General features: G+C 42.5%; 8 protein-coding genes across 8 annotated transcripts; 6 read left to right on the top strand and 2 right to left on the bottom strand.

The window, feature by feature from the left end:
- Positions 1 to 305: 305 nt before the first annotated feature.
- Positions 306 to 2,654, top strand: PAS_chr4_0600 (GTPase-activating protein; the record flags this gene model as incomplete). The annotated part of the gene is made up of 1 exon (XM_002493994.1): positions 306 to 2,654. One exon carries the CDS (start codon positions 306 to 308, stop codon positions 2,652 to 2,654), a length of 2,349 nt encoding a protein of 782 aa, XP_002494039.1.
- Positions 2,655 to 2,793: 139 nt separating this feature from the next.
- Positions 2,794 to 4,809, top strand: PAS_chr4_0599 (Subunit of a possibly tetrameric trichostatin A-sensitive class II histone deacetylase complex; the record flags this gene model as incomplete). Its single annotated transcript, XM_002493993.1, has 1 exon — positions 2,794 to 4,809. The coding sequence occupies one exon, from the start codon at positions 2,794 to 2,796 to the stop codon at positions 4,807 to 4,809; it is 2,016 nt and encodes a 671-aa protein (XP_002494038.1).
- A 152-nt stretch (positions 4,810 to 4,961) lies between these two features.
- PAS_chr4_0598 (Dihydrosphingosine phosphate lyase) lies at positions 4,962 to 6,677 on the top strand (the record flags this gene model as incomplete). Its single annotated transcript, XM_002493992.1, has 1 exon — positions 4,962 to 6,677. The coding sequence occupies one exon, from the start codon at positions 4,962 to 4,964 to the stop codon at positions 6,675 to 6,677; it is 1,716 nt and encodes a 571-aa protein (XP_002494037.1).
- An 804-nt stretch (positions 6,678 to 7,481) lies between these two features.
- On the top strand, positions 7,482 to 8,519 carry PAS_chr4_0597 (Hypothetical protein; the record flags this gene model as incomplete). The annotated part of the gene is made up of 1 exon (XM_002493991.1): positions 7,482 to 8,519. The coding sequence occupies one exon, from the start codon at positions 7,482 to 7,484 to the stop codon at positions 8,517 to 8,519; it is 1,038 nt and encodes a 345-aa protein (XP_002494036.1).
- Positions 8,520 to 8,658: 139 nt separating this feature from the next.
- Positions 8,659 to 9,948, bottom strand: PAS_chr4_0596 (uncharacterized protein; the record flags this gene model as incomplete). The annotated part of the gene is made up of 1 exon (XM_002493990.1): positions 8,659 to 9,948. One exon carries the CDS (start codon positions 9,946 to 9,948, stop codon positions 8,659 to 8,661), a length of 1,290 nt encoding a protein of 429 aa, XP_002494035.1.
- A 249-nt stretch (positions 9,949 to 10,197) lies between these two features.
- PAS_chr4_0595 (uncharacterized protein) lies at positions 10,198 to 12,441 on the top strand (the record flags this gene model as incomplete). The annotated part of the gene is made up of 1 exon (XM_002493989.1): positions 10,198 to 12,441. The coding sequence occupies one exon, from the start codon at positions 10,198 to 10,200 to the stop codon at positions 12,439 to 12,441; it is 2,244 nt and encodes a 747-aa protein (XP_002494034.1).
- PAS_chr4_0594 (uncharacterized protein) lies at positions 12,438 to 13,439 on the bottom strand (the record flags this gene model as incomplete). The annotated part of the gene is made up of 1 exon (XM_002493988.1): positions 12,438 to 13,439. One exon carries the CDS (start codon positions 13,437 to 13,439, stop codon positions 12,438 to 12,440), a length of 1,002 nt encoding a protein of 333 aa, XP_002494033.1.
- Positions 13,440 to 13,795: 356 nt separating this feature from the next.
- PAS_chr4_0593 (Glyoxylate reductase) lies at positions 13,796 to 14,836 on the top strand (the record flags this gene model as incomplete). The annotated part of the gene is made up of 1 exon (XM_002493987.1): positions 13,796 to 14,836. One exon carries the CDS (start codon positions 13,796 to 13,798, stop codon positions 14,834 to 14,836), a length of 1,041 nt encoding a protein of 346 aa, XP_002494032.1.
- Positions 14,837 to 15,232: the final 396 nt, after the last annotated feature.

Genomic DNA, 15,232 nt, shown 5'->3' with positions numbered 1-15,232 from the left:
TTCACCTACTGATTTGAGAAATAGTACTCGCTTTTGCGAGGTGCCAGAATATTACATCCAAGCACCACTACATACCCTTCGAGATTTGAAAAATCGACAAGAAATACACCACCGCACAAGGTTCACCAAACGTGTCAAGTTCCTTGAGAGATTCCTGGATTGTAAATCAATCACCTTCCTACAGACCAATTCGCACCAATCATATAACTGCATTGCCTACCTATTGTTAGTTAAGTGGGCTTATTCTTTGTTTTTGCTTCCCCTTTTTTGACGCCGCTTCTGTCTATTGTTTATTCGTCTCTACCATGGCTGACATCTATGAGATTGAAGAGATAGATGGTGTCCGATTCAACTGGAATTCTTTCCCAGTGACCAAAATTGAGTCCGAAAATATTTCCATGCCTCTTGGTTGTCTGTACACTCCATTGAACGAAAGAGATTATCTACCAGTTGCTCAGTACGATCCCGTTTTGTGTCGGCAATGTCATGCAGCTTTGAACCCTTACGCCATGATAGATCTTACCGCAAAAGTGTGGTCTTGTCCAGTCTGTTCATCCAGAAACACTCTTCCGATCAATTATACTGAAATTTCTACAGAGAACTTGCCTTTGGAGTTGAACCCCCAGTCTTCTACTATTGAGTATATTCTTTCAAGGGCGCAACCACACCCTCCTCCTGCCTATATATACGTTGTTGACTTATGCCAGGAACAGAGTGAGCTAGACTCCATGAAGGAAACTTTGATTGCATCGCTGCCGTTGCACCCTCCAGGAGCCCTAATTGGACTGGTAACTTTCGACTCAGTCGTCAACGTCCACGATCTTAGTACACGAACTTGTTTGAAGAAGTACGTGTTCAACGGAACCAAAGAGTACACCTCCATTGAAATCCAAAGGCAGTTGGGAATTGAAAAATCCGGTACCATTCCTTGGGCCAAACAGTTGCAAAACCCTGGATATAACGCTGTGACTAGGTTCTTCTTACCAGTCGCTGAAAAAGATGCTGAGTTCCAAATAATAAGAGCCATTGAGCGCTTGGAAGTATCCAAGTGGACCTATCCACAGGGCCAAAGACCAACTAGAGTAACTGGTGCTGCTCTGTCGGTAGCCACTTCATTGGCCGAAGGTTCATACGCCGATTGTGCTTGTAAGATTACTCTCTTTAGTGCAGGCCCTTGTACTTTAGGGCCAGGAACCATTGTTGGACCAGAATTGAAGGAACCCATTAGATCTCATAATGATATGGATAAGGGAACTGCCTCGCATTATAAGAAATCTTATCAATTCTACAATAGACTAGCTGTGAAAGGAAGTAACAACAGAAAGGATTTGAAAGACAAGTTTGCTGACCCCTCTTCTTCTACCACTTACTCTGTGGATATATTTGCAGGTTGTTACGATCAAGTTGGAATTTACGAAATGAGAAGTTTAGCCAACCTTACAGGCGGTGTTCTCGTAGTGACCGACTCCTTCCAAACATCCATTCTTAAAAACTCCTTTTTTGCATGCTTCAACAAGGATGAGGAAGGCTATCCAATGACCTACTCTGACGGTATATTAGATGTTCTCACATCTAACCGATTAAAAGTTTCTGGGGTGATTGGACATGCTGTTTCAATGAAGCAAAACGGAAACAACATATCTGACACTCCAATTGGCGAAGGTCTTACAAACAAATGGAGATTATGTTCTCTGACTCCAAAGAACACCTATGCAATCTTTTTTGATATGATGACTGTAGGTACCTCAGATCAGCGTTCTTCTTCTGTAAACGAGGTATGCATTCAGTTTACGACTACATATAGACACACAAACGGTCAAATGCGTACTCGTGTTACCACTCTGAAGCGAGGTACCTCTAACACTGTCCCATTGGCTAATTCCTTTGATCAGGAGGCTGCAGCTGTCCTGTACGCAAGATTGATTGTGAACAAGATTGAAAATGGGAATGAGTACTCGGACTTATTGCGCTGGATTGACAAGTCATTGGTCAAACTCTGTACTGTGTTTGGAGACTACAGCAAAAATGATGCTGGAACTTTCAGATTGTCCACCAAGTTTTCGTTGCTCCCACAGTTTATATACCACTTGAGAAGATCTCAATTCTTGCAGGTTTTCAACTGTTCGCCGGATGAAACTGCATTCTATCATCACACCATTTTACGAACCGATATTCGTGATTCTTTGGTTATGATCCAACCTACATTGACCCAGTTTTCTGCAGACGGATCTGAGCCTGTCCCGGTTCTTTTAGATTCTGCTTCGTTGAAACAGGACTGTGTCTTGTTACTCGATGCTTTCTTCTTCATTGTCATATATTATGGTAGCGTTGCAGCAGCATGGAGAGATGCCAACTATCCAAGAGAAGAGTTCCCAGGTGTCTATGCGATGATAGAAAAGGCCCAGGAAGAAGCCGCCTCTCTAATCAGTGACAGATTTCCTCTACCGAAGTATGTCACCACAGACGAGGGTAAATCTCAAGCGAGATTCCTGTACTCCAAGCTTAATCCTTCGGAGAACGACACCGAGACCACCGGATCGGCTTTGGCAGGATACACGGCCTCTGCTCACGAAGCAATTGTCCAATCTGACGATGTGTCGTTGAACACATTCTTTACTCATCTCTCTAGATTAGTGGTTCAGAATAGTAGTTAATTTGAGATAGATAGTCCAAGATGCTGTTAGAATGCGTTCGCGTAATCAAATCTCTAGCCCCTGCTTTCGGGTGAAATATTTCTTGGGGGGTGCTTTCTCCGTTCTACTCTACTAATCACCAACGAAACTCTGAGGCCTGATGGATATCACAAGATTATTAGGCGGTGAAGAAGACCAGGATTCCTTTGTCGCTAAAGATGTCTCCATGGGAGATTATTCCCGTCAGTATGTCCCCAATGTTAGGAATCCTGACGAGCTGTACTATTTATTAGTACCGACTTCGATTGAGCAAAGGGAGCTGGTCGAACAGGTAATAAGGCTACACAGATCTCATTTGGAAAGCTTGATTCTAGGAGTAAAACAAGAACCTAATAGCGGTGCGGAAGGTGACTTGACAATGGAAAACCTGTCCAGCGCTGAGTTATTAGAGCTGCTGGAGGACAATCTTCAACTTGTAAACAACCACCCCAATTTACTGGTTCAGCACTATATTCCAAAAAGTCTAATATTGATGGAACCTCATGAGAGACTAGTTGCAACGTCAGGAAAATTTCAGGCCCTGGATCAAATAATCTTTCTTTTGCAGGACCAAGAGAAACATATTGTTATTGTCTCCAGAGAATCCAAGGAATTGGATCTAGTAGAGGGCACAATGCTTGGTAAACAGATCAATTACCACCGATATTCAGGAGGATCGCTTTATGACCAATTTGTAAAGTCTCACGAAAATGTGAACCGACCTCAACATAGACATCATTACCATCAAACCATTCAGTTCAGTAATAATAGGTCTGACGATAGCAGCACTCCTACGTATTCTGCGTCGAATAATAAGAAAAAAAACAACAAGAAAAAGGGCCTCAAAGACGATTACGAGCCTCGTATTTCGAAAAATAATCCTCTGCTTGCACAATTGAATAAGGACTACCCGGTGAACTTTCATTTAATAACTTCCAATCAACTGAAAAATTTTAGGTTCCCAGAAAATGCTAATCTGGATATGATCATCTCGTTAGATCCGTATTTGGATATAAAGTCTGACTACATCATGGAGGTCAGGACGATTAATACTCTACCCAGTGATACAGTCAACAATCTGATCCCAGTATTCAAATTAGTGACTGTTAACTCTGTGGAGCATGCGATTTTAGCCAGCAATGTTCATAATTCTAAACAGGCCGTTCTCGACATGTTATTCTGTCGAAATGACGAATTTGACGCCGATGAGATGTTCAACGATTTAAAGAAGCTACAACCGTGGTTTCATTCTCCCTTACAGACTCAGTTCCCTTTGCCATTGAAGATCCCCAAACTGAGATCGGCATCCTCGAGTGAACAATTACTCAAGAGCTTAGAACCTGTGGAGCATCTTCAAGTGTATGGATCGAAATCAGCTGGGGATGCAAATAGTATACCGTCGATTCCCAAACATCTTACTTATCAAAACTATGCAGAAACATTGGCTGCCCTAGTGCGGTTTACCAATGACCGAGCGTTGAATTTGATTGAAGAAGCTCAAAAGAAAATAGATGAGATCAACTTGAAAGAGACAGTGCGACAAGCTGAGATTGAACAAAGTAACATAGATATTGGGGAACGTTACAAGTTGCTCAAGGACTTGGAGAATAAAGCTGAAGCTGCTGAAAGGCGAGCAATTAGAACGGAGCAAGAAGCCAAACAATGGCAAGAATCTACCGAAGAACTACAGGAACAATTAGATACGATGAAGAGAGTCATCGCAGGAGAGAGCGTAGAACAGAAGGATATCGGCAAGGTCAAACAGGAGCTGAAAGATTTGGAAGAGGAACTAAAACAGTTGGAAAAGTCCAATGAAGAGTTGAGGCTTCAATACCAGGAGAAATCGACCATTGCCTCAGAACAAAGCTTCCAAGTAGCAGCGTTAGAGAAAAGTCAAAAAGAGTTAAAGGAAAAACACGACAGACCGATTTTAGAGCTGGTTGACGCAGCTAGAGAAGCAGAAAAGAGAAAGCTACAGGAACAAGTTGACCGATTGACACGAGAAACTGAGTTTAACACGGCATACATTGAGAAGCTAGAGAGCATACTTCGTCAAAAAGATAGCACTTTACCGAATTATGTGAGCCGAAGCACCCGAATGAGCCGGTCTGCTACGCCAAACTTGAAAACTCTATAAAAACGCACAGAGAGGAGAGGTCATCGCCTCCATTATTACATAAGCACATACATCTTTGAGATACATTTTATATAGGAAGTGAAATTCTAGACTCATTTCGTCTTGAGTTAACTTTGGCTGTTGGCGGTATTCTTTTTTGCACTTGTTGTAGGATGTTTTCGGAAAGATTCAGCTTCGATATACTGGTTCCCGAGTCGTGGCCAGAATTGGTTCTGCTTATCGAAAGTTTGTACTTTGAATGTTTACACCAACTTGACGAATACCGAAGCAACCGAAATGGTCTGCAGATTGTCCAGGACATTGTGTTTGTGCTAGTAGTCAATTACTATCTAAAGCGCTTGTGGAGATTGGTCAAAGACAAAGGCATTACAGGAATCATTGATAGTCTCATTTTGAGGTCGGTGTCCTTTTTTATGAGTATTAGTTTCGTCAAGCGTAAGATCGACAAAGAAGTCAGCAAGGTAAGAGCATCCATCGAAGATGAATTGACTGGTCAGGATGGCAAATTTCCAGTGTTCAACGAACTACCAGTTGAAGGATTGAAGGAGAAACAAGTTTTGGAGCTGCTGGATAGATTAGATCATGATTACAAGCGAGGCGACTGGGAACATGGACGTATTTCTGGGGCAGTTTATCATGGTGGAAGCGATTTGATTCATTTGCAAAGCCAGGCCTTTGAGAAGTACATCATTTCCAATCAGTTGCATCCTGATGTGTTTCCTGGAGTCCGAAAAATGGAATCTGAAGTTGTCGCCATGGTACTGGATATGTTCCACGGTCCAGAAGGCTCTTGTGGCACTACAACATCAGGGGGTTCTGAATCGTTGTTGCTGGCCTGTTTAGCGGCCAAGATGTATGCCTTACATGAACGTGGCATCACGGAACCTGAAATGATTGCCCCTATTACCATCCACGCGGCTGTTTACAAGGCAAGCTATTACTTCGGAATCAAATTGCATGAAATCCCAGTAGACTCTGAAACATACAAAGTTAATCTGGCCCAGGTGAAGAAGCACATAAACCGAAACACCGTTTTGCTACTAGGATCGGCACCTAACTTCCCTCATGGAATAGTGGATGACTTTGAGCACGGTCTGAACGATTTGGCACTGAAGTACAATATTCCATTACATGTAGATTGTTGTTTGGGCTCTTTTGTTATGGGAATGATGGAAAGAGCCGGGTTTGAAGATGCTCCAAAGTTTGATTTCAGGCTGAATGGTGTTACGTCGATTTCTTGCGATACTCACAAATACGGATTTGCCCCGAAGGGGTCATCGGTTATTCTGTACCGAGATGAAGGCATGCGAAAGTACCAGTACTACATCAATAGCAAATGGACGGGAGGTTTGTATGGTTCGGCGACGCTGGCAGGGTCTCGTCCAGGTGCACTAACGGTAGGCTGTTGGGCTACGATGGTTCACCTCGGACAACAAGGTTACATTGACTCCTGTAAGTTGATTATCAATACAGCTCGCAAGATCAAAAGTGAAATTCAGAGCATCAAGGGGCTTTCTATAATCGGAGACCCTATCGGATCTGTTGTAGCCTTCACATCCGAGAACTATTCCATCTATGATATTACCGATCGACTGAGTGCAAAAGGATGGCATCTTAGTACTTTACAGAGACCCCCCGCCATCCACATTGCAGTTACGATCCCGACATGCAAGGTCAGCAATGAGCTAATTTCAGATTTGAAAAATATTATGACCGAGATAGAACGGGATGCTGAAGACCCTAAAATTGGCAAAAAGGAAAACAAGAATGACACGGCGGCTCTTTACGGAATTGCAGGTAGCGTCAAGACTGGACCTATTGCTGACAGAGTTATTGAAGCCTTCCTAGACACAATGTACAAGAGCTGAAGAATGTGGAGAGTGTGGAGAATGTGGGATGGTGGAATGCACCAAGTTTTCTGGAAAGAATCAGGCAACACAGGAGACTTTTCATGAATGATGGTGATATCTGACATCCTAACTTCCCCGTAATTACCCGACGCGCCAACTCCCTTCATCCAGAAGGGGGGGTGTGAAAGTCGATACGGAGCCGGACGCGGGTCCCTGTCGCGCTTAAGGTTGGGCGCTTGAGGCATTTGAATTGGTAGGGTCTCACCAAGCTGTGCCCTGAAAAATAGGGGTGCCGCGGGCGACTGATAACGTTGTTTTTCAAAAAGAACCCGTTCCCGTTATTCGCACAAAGTTTTTGCCCTATTTCTCCCGAAGGTCGTGCCTGAACGAATCTAAATACGCTATTCTCGGAGATCGGGAAAAGTTACTTTTGCTTTAAGGTTTGTGTGTTGCCACTAATTTCACAACTCGCTCACACTGTGGGGAATTGACCATCATTAGGTTTACTAGTCCATAATGCTCCCTTTACTATCTACTTTTTCGCCCACCTTCTTCTTCATTTTTCATCAGCTGAGCAGTTTTTTTTCTCTCCCGGCATTTGCCGCATCGTTCTTGACTAGCAAGCTTTTTTTCGTAATCTCCACACAATTTTCAGTATCACGTGAGCACTATTTTTCTCCAAGTTTTAGAACATCATCCAAAGTATGCAGGATATGCGGGTCCGTCATTTCCTGCCAATTTTGCTGCACCTTTACTTAGATGTGGCCCGATGCGTGATATCCATATAAATACCTGTCCCTCTTCCCCAAAGCTCGTTGCGCCATGATCAAACCCTTGACCTCCTCGTCTACAATGCTGGTTGACAACTTTCCGGGTAAAGTTAGTCTTTCGAACTACCAAGTTCACCTTCCTCCTATCAGACTACCAGACAACTTCCACGAAAAGCTGGAAGCTGGCAGGCTTAACTCGTCAACAACCCCAAGACATACTATACCGCCTGTGGTTGACTATGAATTACTGTACAAAGAGTCTTCTTCAAAGTTGACAAAGCTCAACCATCTCTTCAACACCGCGGTGGATCATGTCAATACAGTTGCTAATAACTGCATCGAAAATAAGAACGATGTCCCGGAGGTAAATAAGATGCTACAAAGTCTTCTCTCTACCATGGACATAATCAAGCAGTCTGCCTCTATATTGATGGATGCATCTGCTACTAATACAGTGCTGCCTCCAACCCATGAAAGGGTATCTCCTCTAACCTCTCCATCCTTGGACGGAATAGGTCGTCATAGTAACATGGGCAAAACAGATTTGCCAATACCGAAGGCCTTTGGTATGAGCCCAGGAGGTATCAAGAGGGATTCTTTTGACGATTCGTTTTCACACTCAAAGAGACAAAAGTTATCAGTGTCTTCAGCTTCTGAAGAGAGTGCTGCTCTGGCTATAATGGAAATGAATGCTTCCGACCATTCTCCATCTGTTACCTCTGCTTCCTCGGATAGTGAGTCCAGTTCAGAATACAAGTACGAAATGTGCAGAGACGTTAGAACGGTGTTTGAGCTTTGGGATGAATGGTATAAGGGCCTTAATGGCAAGCCTCCCATTGTGGAGCTTGAATCTAAGTATGGGTCTGATTGGAGAATGAAAAAAGATATGCACTTCTTTTTTAGAAGGAAGAAGATCATTGAAGGAATCAACCAACTAATAAAGGAAAATGAAGATACAAAATCCGTGAAGCAGATTCTTCAGGACGCTGAAAAATTGAGGAAAACATTGAGCAACAAGTCTAGGTCACTCAATGCGCTCAGTAACTACTTCCAGAAATATCTTGCTGAAAAGAAAATTGATGGGAACTAAGAAAATTATAGTATTATTTATTTAGTGGTGGAGAAGATGATGTAATGTATATGAAACGGGTATAAATTAATAGGATAGGTACCATAATGTCATTCACTGGTTGTTTGTCTATTCATTCTCATAAATAGAAGTAATAGCCTCAAGCCAGATCTCGTCGTCTCTGCTTGAAGTTGCGGCTGTACCTGTAAGAGTCTTCCTCCGTTATGACAGGGCAATTAGGGTCTCCAAATGGGTAATGCCGTTTCACATAAGAATATAGTTTATCGTCTTTGACAAGTTGTTCTGGATCGAAATCATCTTTAACAGGCTTGCGGTTGTTTGAAGTATGACTTTGCACACTTTGGTACGAGTTGGTGCTCTCGCTTCGCAGTAAGCTACTGCTTTCTAACCAATACGTTCTAGAACTTCCTCGGCTGTAGCGCATCCCTTTGTTGAGGATTCTATCTGAAAATTGCTTTGATTCAGGATGCGCAATGATCGACTCAACAGAATCAAAAGTTTTATAACCATACATGTCTCCATTGAAAGTGTGTCTAAAGTCGAAGATTAAATCTTCAATGCCCATGAAATCTTTGATACTATATTTCAGACTCAGCCGTCCACATTCGGGCATATTCTGTTTTTTGAAAGGCTCATAGTTGAAAGCATGCCAATGCAGTATGGCAAAGCCCACCATCTCCACACACAGCAAGGAGTTTTCTATCTGTGTAGTCAGTTGGTTATCAATACTGAAAAAATAGTTGACCAGGCTCAGAAGTAAACCCTGCCAATATGAAGCAAAAATAATAAGTTTAACGCACATGAATTTGGACCATGGATTGAACTGCTTTAGATCCTGGTATAAACACTTCCAGAACATTGCTAACTGATACAACGACATGGACACAGTAACATTGTACATGATGCTGATCCAAAAATATATGCTATGAAAGCTAAAGTCATTTTCGTCATAGACTCCTAATGCCTGGCTCATGATTGTTATTAAAAACAGAAGTGGTTTTATCCAAACATATTGAAGAATACCTCTCTTGATGCTCAAAAACGTATAAGGGTTGGAAATATCCACCCTGGGAAGTATCCAGGTCGGAACATGAGGTAATTGCTGTATCGGCTCTCTTCCACTAGTCGCTATTATGATCCTCCTCTCTCCTCCTAGGATCGTTGTAAGATAACTAAAAAAGGTGTAAATCACAAACGCCTCGTAAATCTCACGGAAAGGGGCCAATATGTTCAGGCCCACGAAAGGATTCACGACGGTCGCAAAACATGATATTGCAAAAAACGGTATAATCAGGTGGATTCTTATGATGAGTCTCTGTTGGAACGGCTTTCTATAGTTAAGCAGATGTGACAGTATTGATGCGAATGTTATGAGTATAGCGATTAAACTGGTCGCCCCAGTTATGGCTATTATGTAACCAGCCACCATTGACTTTCAGTGGGGAGGATCGATCGGGTCCTCAGACAGTTGTCAATAAGGAATGGAACTGAAGGAAGTGAAAGCTTAAAAGGCGGAGTTCTTCTATCCTTGTGTACCGTTGGGTGTGGTGATGTTCTTTCCTGTACTTGCTTCGCGATAACCATAGCATTTATCTTTATCAGATGGGATGGCTTATCCCAACAAAGTCTTATACAAGAGTCGTACTGGAAGGCGTTCTATGGTGATTGCTATCCTGAAATGGTGAAGTTGGCCTGGATTTGTTTTAGAGCCGTTGAAAGTGCCGGCGTCTTGGTGCATCTCATAGCATCTTATTGGACTACGAACCAGTTGGGGGCTGATCTCAATAGCTTGGCAGCGGGATCTTTCTTCCCAGATGCCTTTTATAACTGTGCTGGTACACAGTTGGCAGAGTTATCAGAAGATTTGCATTGGCCGAAGTTACTGGGCGCTTTCATAGAAGATTACAGGGAAAATTCTAATCAGTTTTCGGAGGAGGATGAAATTTCTAATTATAGAGCCTTCATCTATGGCATGTTCTCTCACCAATTGGTTGATATCAATTGGCATTCTCTTTCGTGGGCTCAAGGTCTGCTGAGGATAGCGGCAGCAACGGAATTCGACGGGCAGCTGGAATTGGCGCACAACTTTCTTGATACAGCGGGAGATTTCTTTTTACTGAATCATTTCTTGACGGATAATGCAGTGGGAAAAGAAAACCCACTTTTTGAGTTTGTATCTTCTATCTCATACCAATATCCGACTAAGCACATTCTTAGGGTCATCAATGAAAAATGGAACGTATCATTGTCCAAATTTCAACTCGATTATTGCATTTCACAAGGATCTATTGCTTTGCAGACTGAGCTAGATTCATCCATTCATGGCTATCCTTCATTGATATCGCAACAGTTTCTCAAAGTATCTCCTATCATTCAAGATCAGATAATGGAATATCATTTTGGGGGGATAATCGACATGGTCTCGATGTCAAAAAGATGTCTTGAATCATTGGATACCCTATTAGATTCTGATGTACCATTTGATCCTTGGAAAATCTGTGATATCTACCGCAAACACTCATCGAGTGATGGCATGGGAGATAATAGTCCAACCCAGTTTTCATATTCCCCCGTCATTGTCTCCAAAATTGCAACACCGATCTTCGTTTCCCCGTATAGCGCCAGCTCACTCTTCGGATACAGTTTAGCATTGGGAAATTTCCTAGGCTTCAGAAACGGTGCTTGTGTCGCTGTCGGAGCCCCAATTGAAGAAGGTTATGGTTCTGTTTATATCATCCCCATATCAGAATTATTGGATCCCTCGTCTCAAGAAGCCAATTCCATGAAACTGGACCTGCACAGGAGACATTTGACTTACTCACCTCGATTTGGAAGCCATTTATCAACGATTCATATTCATGGACTTTCTATTTTGGTGGTATCCACACCAGGCCTTGGCTACATTCAATTCTACTATAGAAATATCCTGCTTTTGACTATACATTCCGATCATCCAAACGTGATAGAAGGTTCGCACGGCCCAGATAATCAGTTTGGGATATACACCAATGTGTACGATGTAAACTCTGATAACGTTGAAGATCTAATAATCCTCAATTTTTTAGGAGATTCTCAAGAGTCTCCCCAGACAGGCTACATCAGTATAATAGATGGCCTTCTTCTTCGTCACTTGATATTTCGAACGAACAAAGCGGAAAGATCCTTGTCACTTTCACAATGTGAATGGAAACGCTTATCATTGCCATTGAATATAAAGCATGGCAACGAGTACGCTCATTTTGGTAAACAGGTTGCTGTTCACAGCAACCTGATTTTTGCCTCCATTGAAGCAGCACAATGTGTTGTATGTTACAAGAGTTGGGAGCCAATACATATAATTCAACGTGACCAAATATCTGAATTTTCTGTCAATTCTAACAAAAGATTTCCATCAAGAGACGGGCAATTTGGATCTAGCTTTATCCACATTACTCCAAAAATCAAAGAAATCTCCTATTTGTTGATATCGGCTCATTCCGAGTCTATACCCGGTTGTCCTCTTTGTGGTGCTGTTTATTTGTATGCAATTGATCCAATGATCAAGTTTTTAAAGAAGTTGACTCTGAACCCTTTAGCGCCGCCATCCAGCTATTCCCAGTTTGGACAGGCAATTGCTCAAGACCCCACAGACCCAAACATTGTGTACATCAGCTCGCAGCATTTTGACAACTGGAAAGGAGCTGTTTGGAAAATAGAATTGAACAATGTGTTAGAGTCTCCCCTAGAGCTTTTCGAAGTGATTCAAGAGCCGATTATTACTGGTGTTGGCAACCAAGGGAGCCAAGGGTTTGGAAGATCACTTGATTTGAGTGTACATGATGGAAGGAAGTATCTATTTACAGGTACTGCATTCTATGGAATTAACCAACTAAAAAATATGCAGCAAAGTCTAGTTGGTGGGGTAAGTATATGTCAAGTTTAAGCTTTACTTTCAGCTCTCTTTTTCTCAGTACGAAGTCTAATTTTTTCCTGTCTTTCCTGTTTTTTCAATTCTTTCAACCTCTTCTTTTCATCCTTATCATCTTTCTTTGGCTGGGCTTTGATTTTATAAATGATTTTGTCCGAAATTGAACCATCGTTGCCGATACTACTAGTCGGTAGAGTTTCCAACATTGAGTCCAAAGTATCCACTATTTTCTGACGACGAAGAGCCTCAATGTCATCTAAGCTGACTTCCCGTTTGTGTTGCTCATTGAACAAGTCCTCTGGATTGTCAATTGACTTATTTATTACTCCTTTAGAGCCAATGAGGATGTAAACGTTCTGGCCTTTGTTCAGCATTTGTTCAATCTCATTACACTTTTGAGAGGCAAGATCTTGAGGAGAAATGTTCCACGACACTTTGATAACTTTCCAAGGATCTTTATTGGCCACGTTGGACGTATTAATGGCTTTTCTGAACGAGGAACTGAACTTGCGGGTCACCTGTTGATGAAGGTAGTCACTGTAGTTTTTTATAGCTGTTTGACGGTCAACTACTTTCACTAGGGGAACAGATCTTCCCTTGGAGTCCTTTTTTTCACCAACCACCTGCAGCCCATGCTCATCGAGGTTCAAGGTTAGTGAAGTTTTAGAAAGCTGAGTTTCTTCAAGATTTCCCGTTGGAAGAATAACAATGGCATTGTTGCTCTTATACTTTGACTGGACTTCATCTAACACAACTTTCAGGGCTTCTCTATCACGTTCCTTTCCCGTTTGGTTTATATGACGATCTGGTTTCTTTGCCTTTGCACCTTTGAAGCTTGGTTTTGGATCGTTTCGTGATTTCAGTCTAGGTTTCTTTGATCTGTTCGTTGTTTTGTCATACTCTGCCAGCAAGCTTGCTATATACGTGGCATTAGAGCTTTTTGAGCTATAAAAACACCTGCTTGCAAAACATGACGCCCTGATTACTGAAAATTTCGGGATTTGCCTGAACATGAGGACAATAGGGTAACCTGAAGTTTCCAGATTTTTTCAATGACAGAGATCAGATTGCCTTGCGCGAAATATTCCATAGAGTAGTTTCAAATGTCCTCATTACATAAGCTTTGATGTCGTATCTTCAGTTAATTATGATGTCAGATATACGTGGAGAGTGTGGAAGAAAAATCACTCAAGAATAACATGGGATTACGGAATAGATACGAGCAACCGCTTTATTCGTGATCTGAATCTGTAACCGTTGCGCATTAGACGTACACGACCCAGAACAACGTTGATGATATATATCTCGCTTATTAATCTTGGGGAACTTCTGATTCTTCTTCTTCCCCCCACCAGCAATTATAGCAGCCATGACAGAGAAGCCAAAAGTGCTCAACCTTGGGCCAGTCAGATATGCGTCTGATGCCTGGAAGAAACTGGAAGAGATCGCCGACGTGGTCTATACCGATGCCACCAACAGAGATGAGTTCATTCAAGAGCTTAAATCTGGAAAGTTTGACGGCGTGGTGGCAATTGCCAAAACTGCTGCTAGCACCAGGATTACTGGTAGGTTGGACGCTGAACTGATTCAGTATTTACCTAAGAGTCTTCGATCGGTGAGCAATAATGGCGCTGGCTATGACACCATTGATGCCGTGCCATTAGGTGAAAGAAGGATCCAATTGAGTAACGTTCCTAGAATTGTGGACGCCGCCACTGCGGATACACATGTCTTCCTCCTTCTTTCTGCAATTAGAAACTTTCAATGGGGTCACGATTTGATGCTGAAAGGCCAGTGGGTTCCCGGAAACAAAGCCGCTGGGGCTCCTGACGGACATGACCCGGCTGGGAAAGTAGTTGGAATCTACGGAATGGGAGGCATCGGAAGAGCTATTCGGGATCGTTTGAAGCCATTCGGATTCAAGAAGATCACCTATTACAACCGTAAGAGATTGGATCCCGATTTGGAGGATGGTGCGGAGTACGTTGATCTGGACACTTTATTGAGGGAATCAGATATCATCTCGGTTAATATTCCTTTGAACAAGCATACACGCCATGCTCTCAATAAAGAGACCATTGCCAAGACGAAGAAAGGTGTTGTGATTGTAAACACTGCCAGAGGAGCTATCATTGATGAGGAAGCGCTTTTCGAAGCATTGAAATCTGGCCATATTGGTGCAGTAGGATCTGACGTTTTCGAATTTGAACCCAAAGTGTCTCAAGAACTTTTAGAGTTGCCCAATTTGGTGTCGTTACCACATATGGGCACTCATACTTACGAGACCTCGCTGCACATGGAGGAACATGTAGTTGACAATATCCGGAATGTACTGGAAAAAGGCAAGGTGTTGAGTTTGGTACCGGAACATGTCGACCTTGAGTTTGACACAACCCCTATCATAAAATAGGTTTGATATCAACTGATATAGGAACTGTGCTCTAAACTAGATAAAAAGAAAAGAGTAGACACGAAATTGCCCATCGGGTTTAGTGGGACTAGTAGATTGTATTTCTAGAAGGAGAGTTAGTCACCTTCTAGCGATTTTTTTTCCAGACCCTTACAGAGAACAGTTTCTCACAACTATTCTCAGAGCAATCTAGTTGACAACACCCGTGGTCCACCTAATACGCAATTTGGATCCTCCTGAACTACTATCTTTAACCCTAGATAAGACATAGCTCCGAATATCCCTCAATAACCTATGCTAATTTCAACTTGCGATTCTGTTGTGTCTACGACCAGCGAAACCACCTACCAAAGAGGTTTCCTTGCCCCTAACATTCCCCCAAGCCCCCCCCTACAT

This window comes from Komagataella phaffii, chromosome 4, assembly GCF_000027005.1.
Source record: "Komagataella phaffii GS115 chromosome 4, complete sequence".
Lineage (NCBI taxonomy): Eukaryota > Fungi > Ascomycota > Pichiomycetes > Pichiales > Pichiaceae > Komagataella > Komagataella phaffii.
The sequence above is the reverse complement of the archived record's forward strand: the minus strand, read 5'-3'. Positions and strand labels throughout refer to the sequence as shown.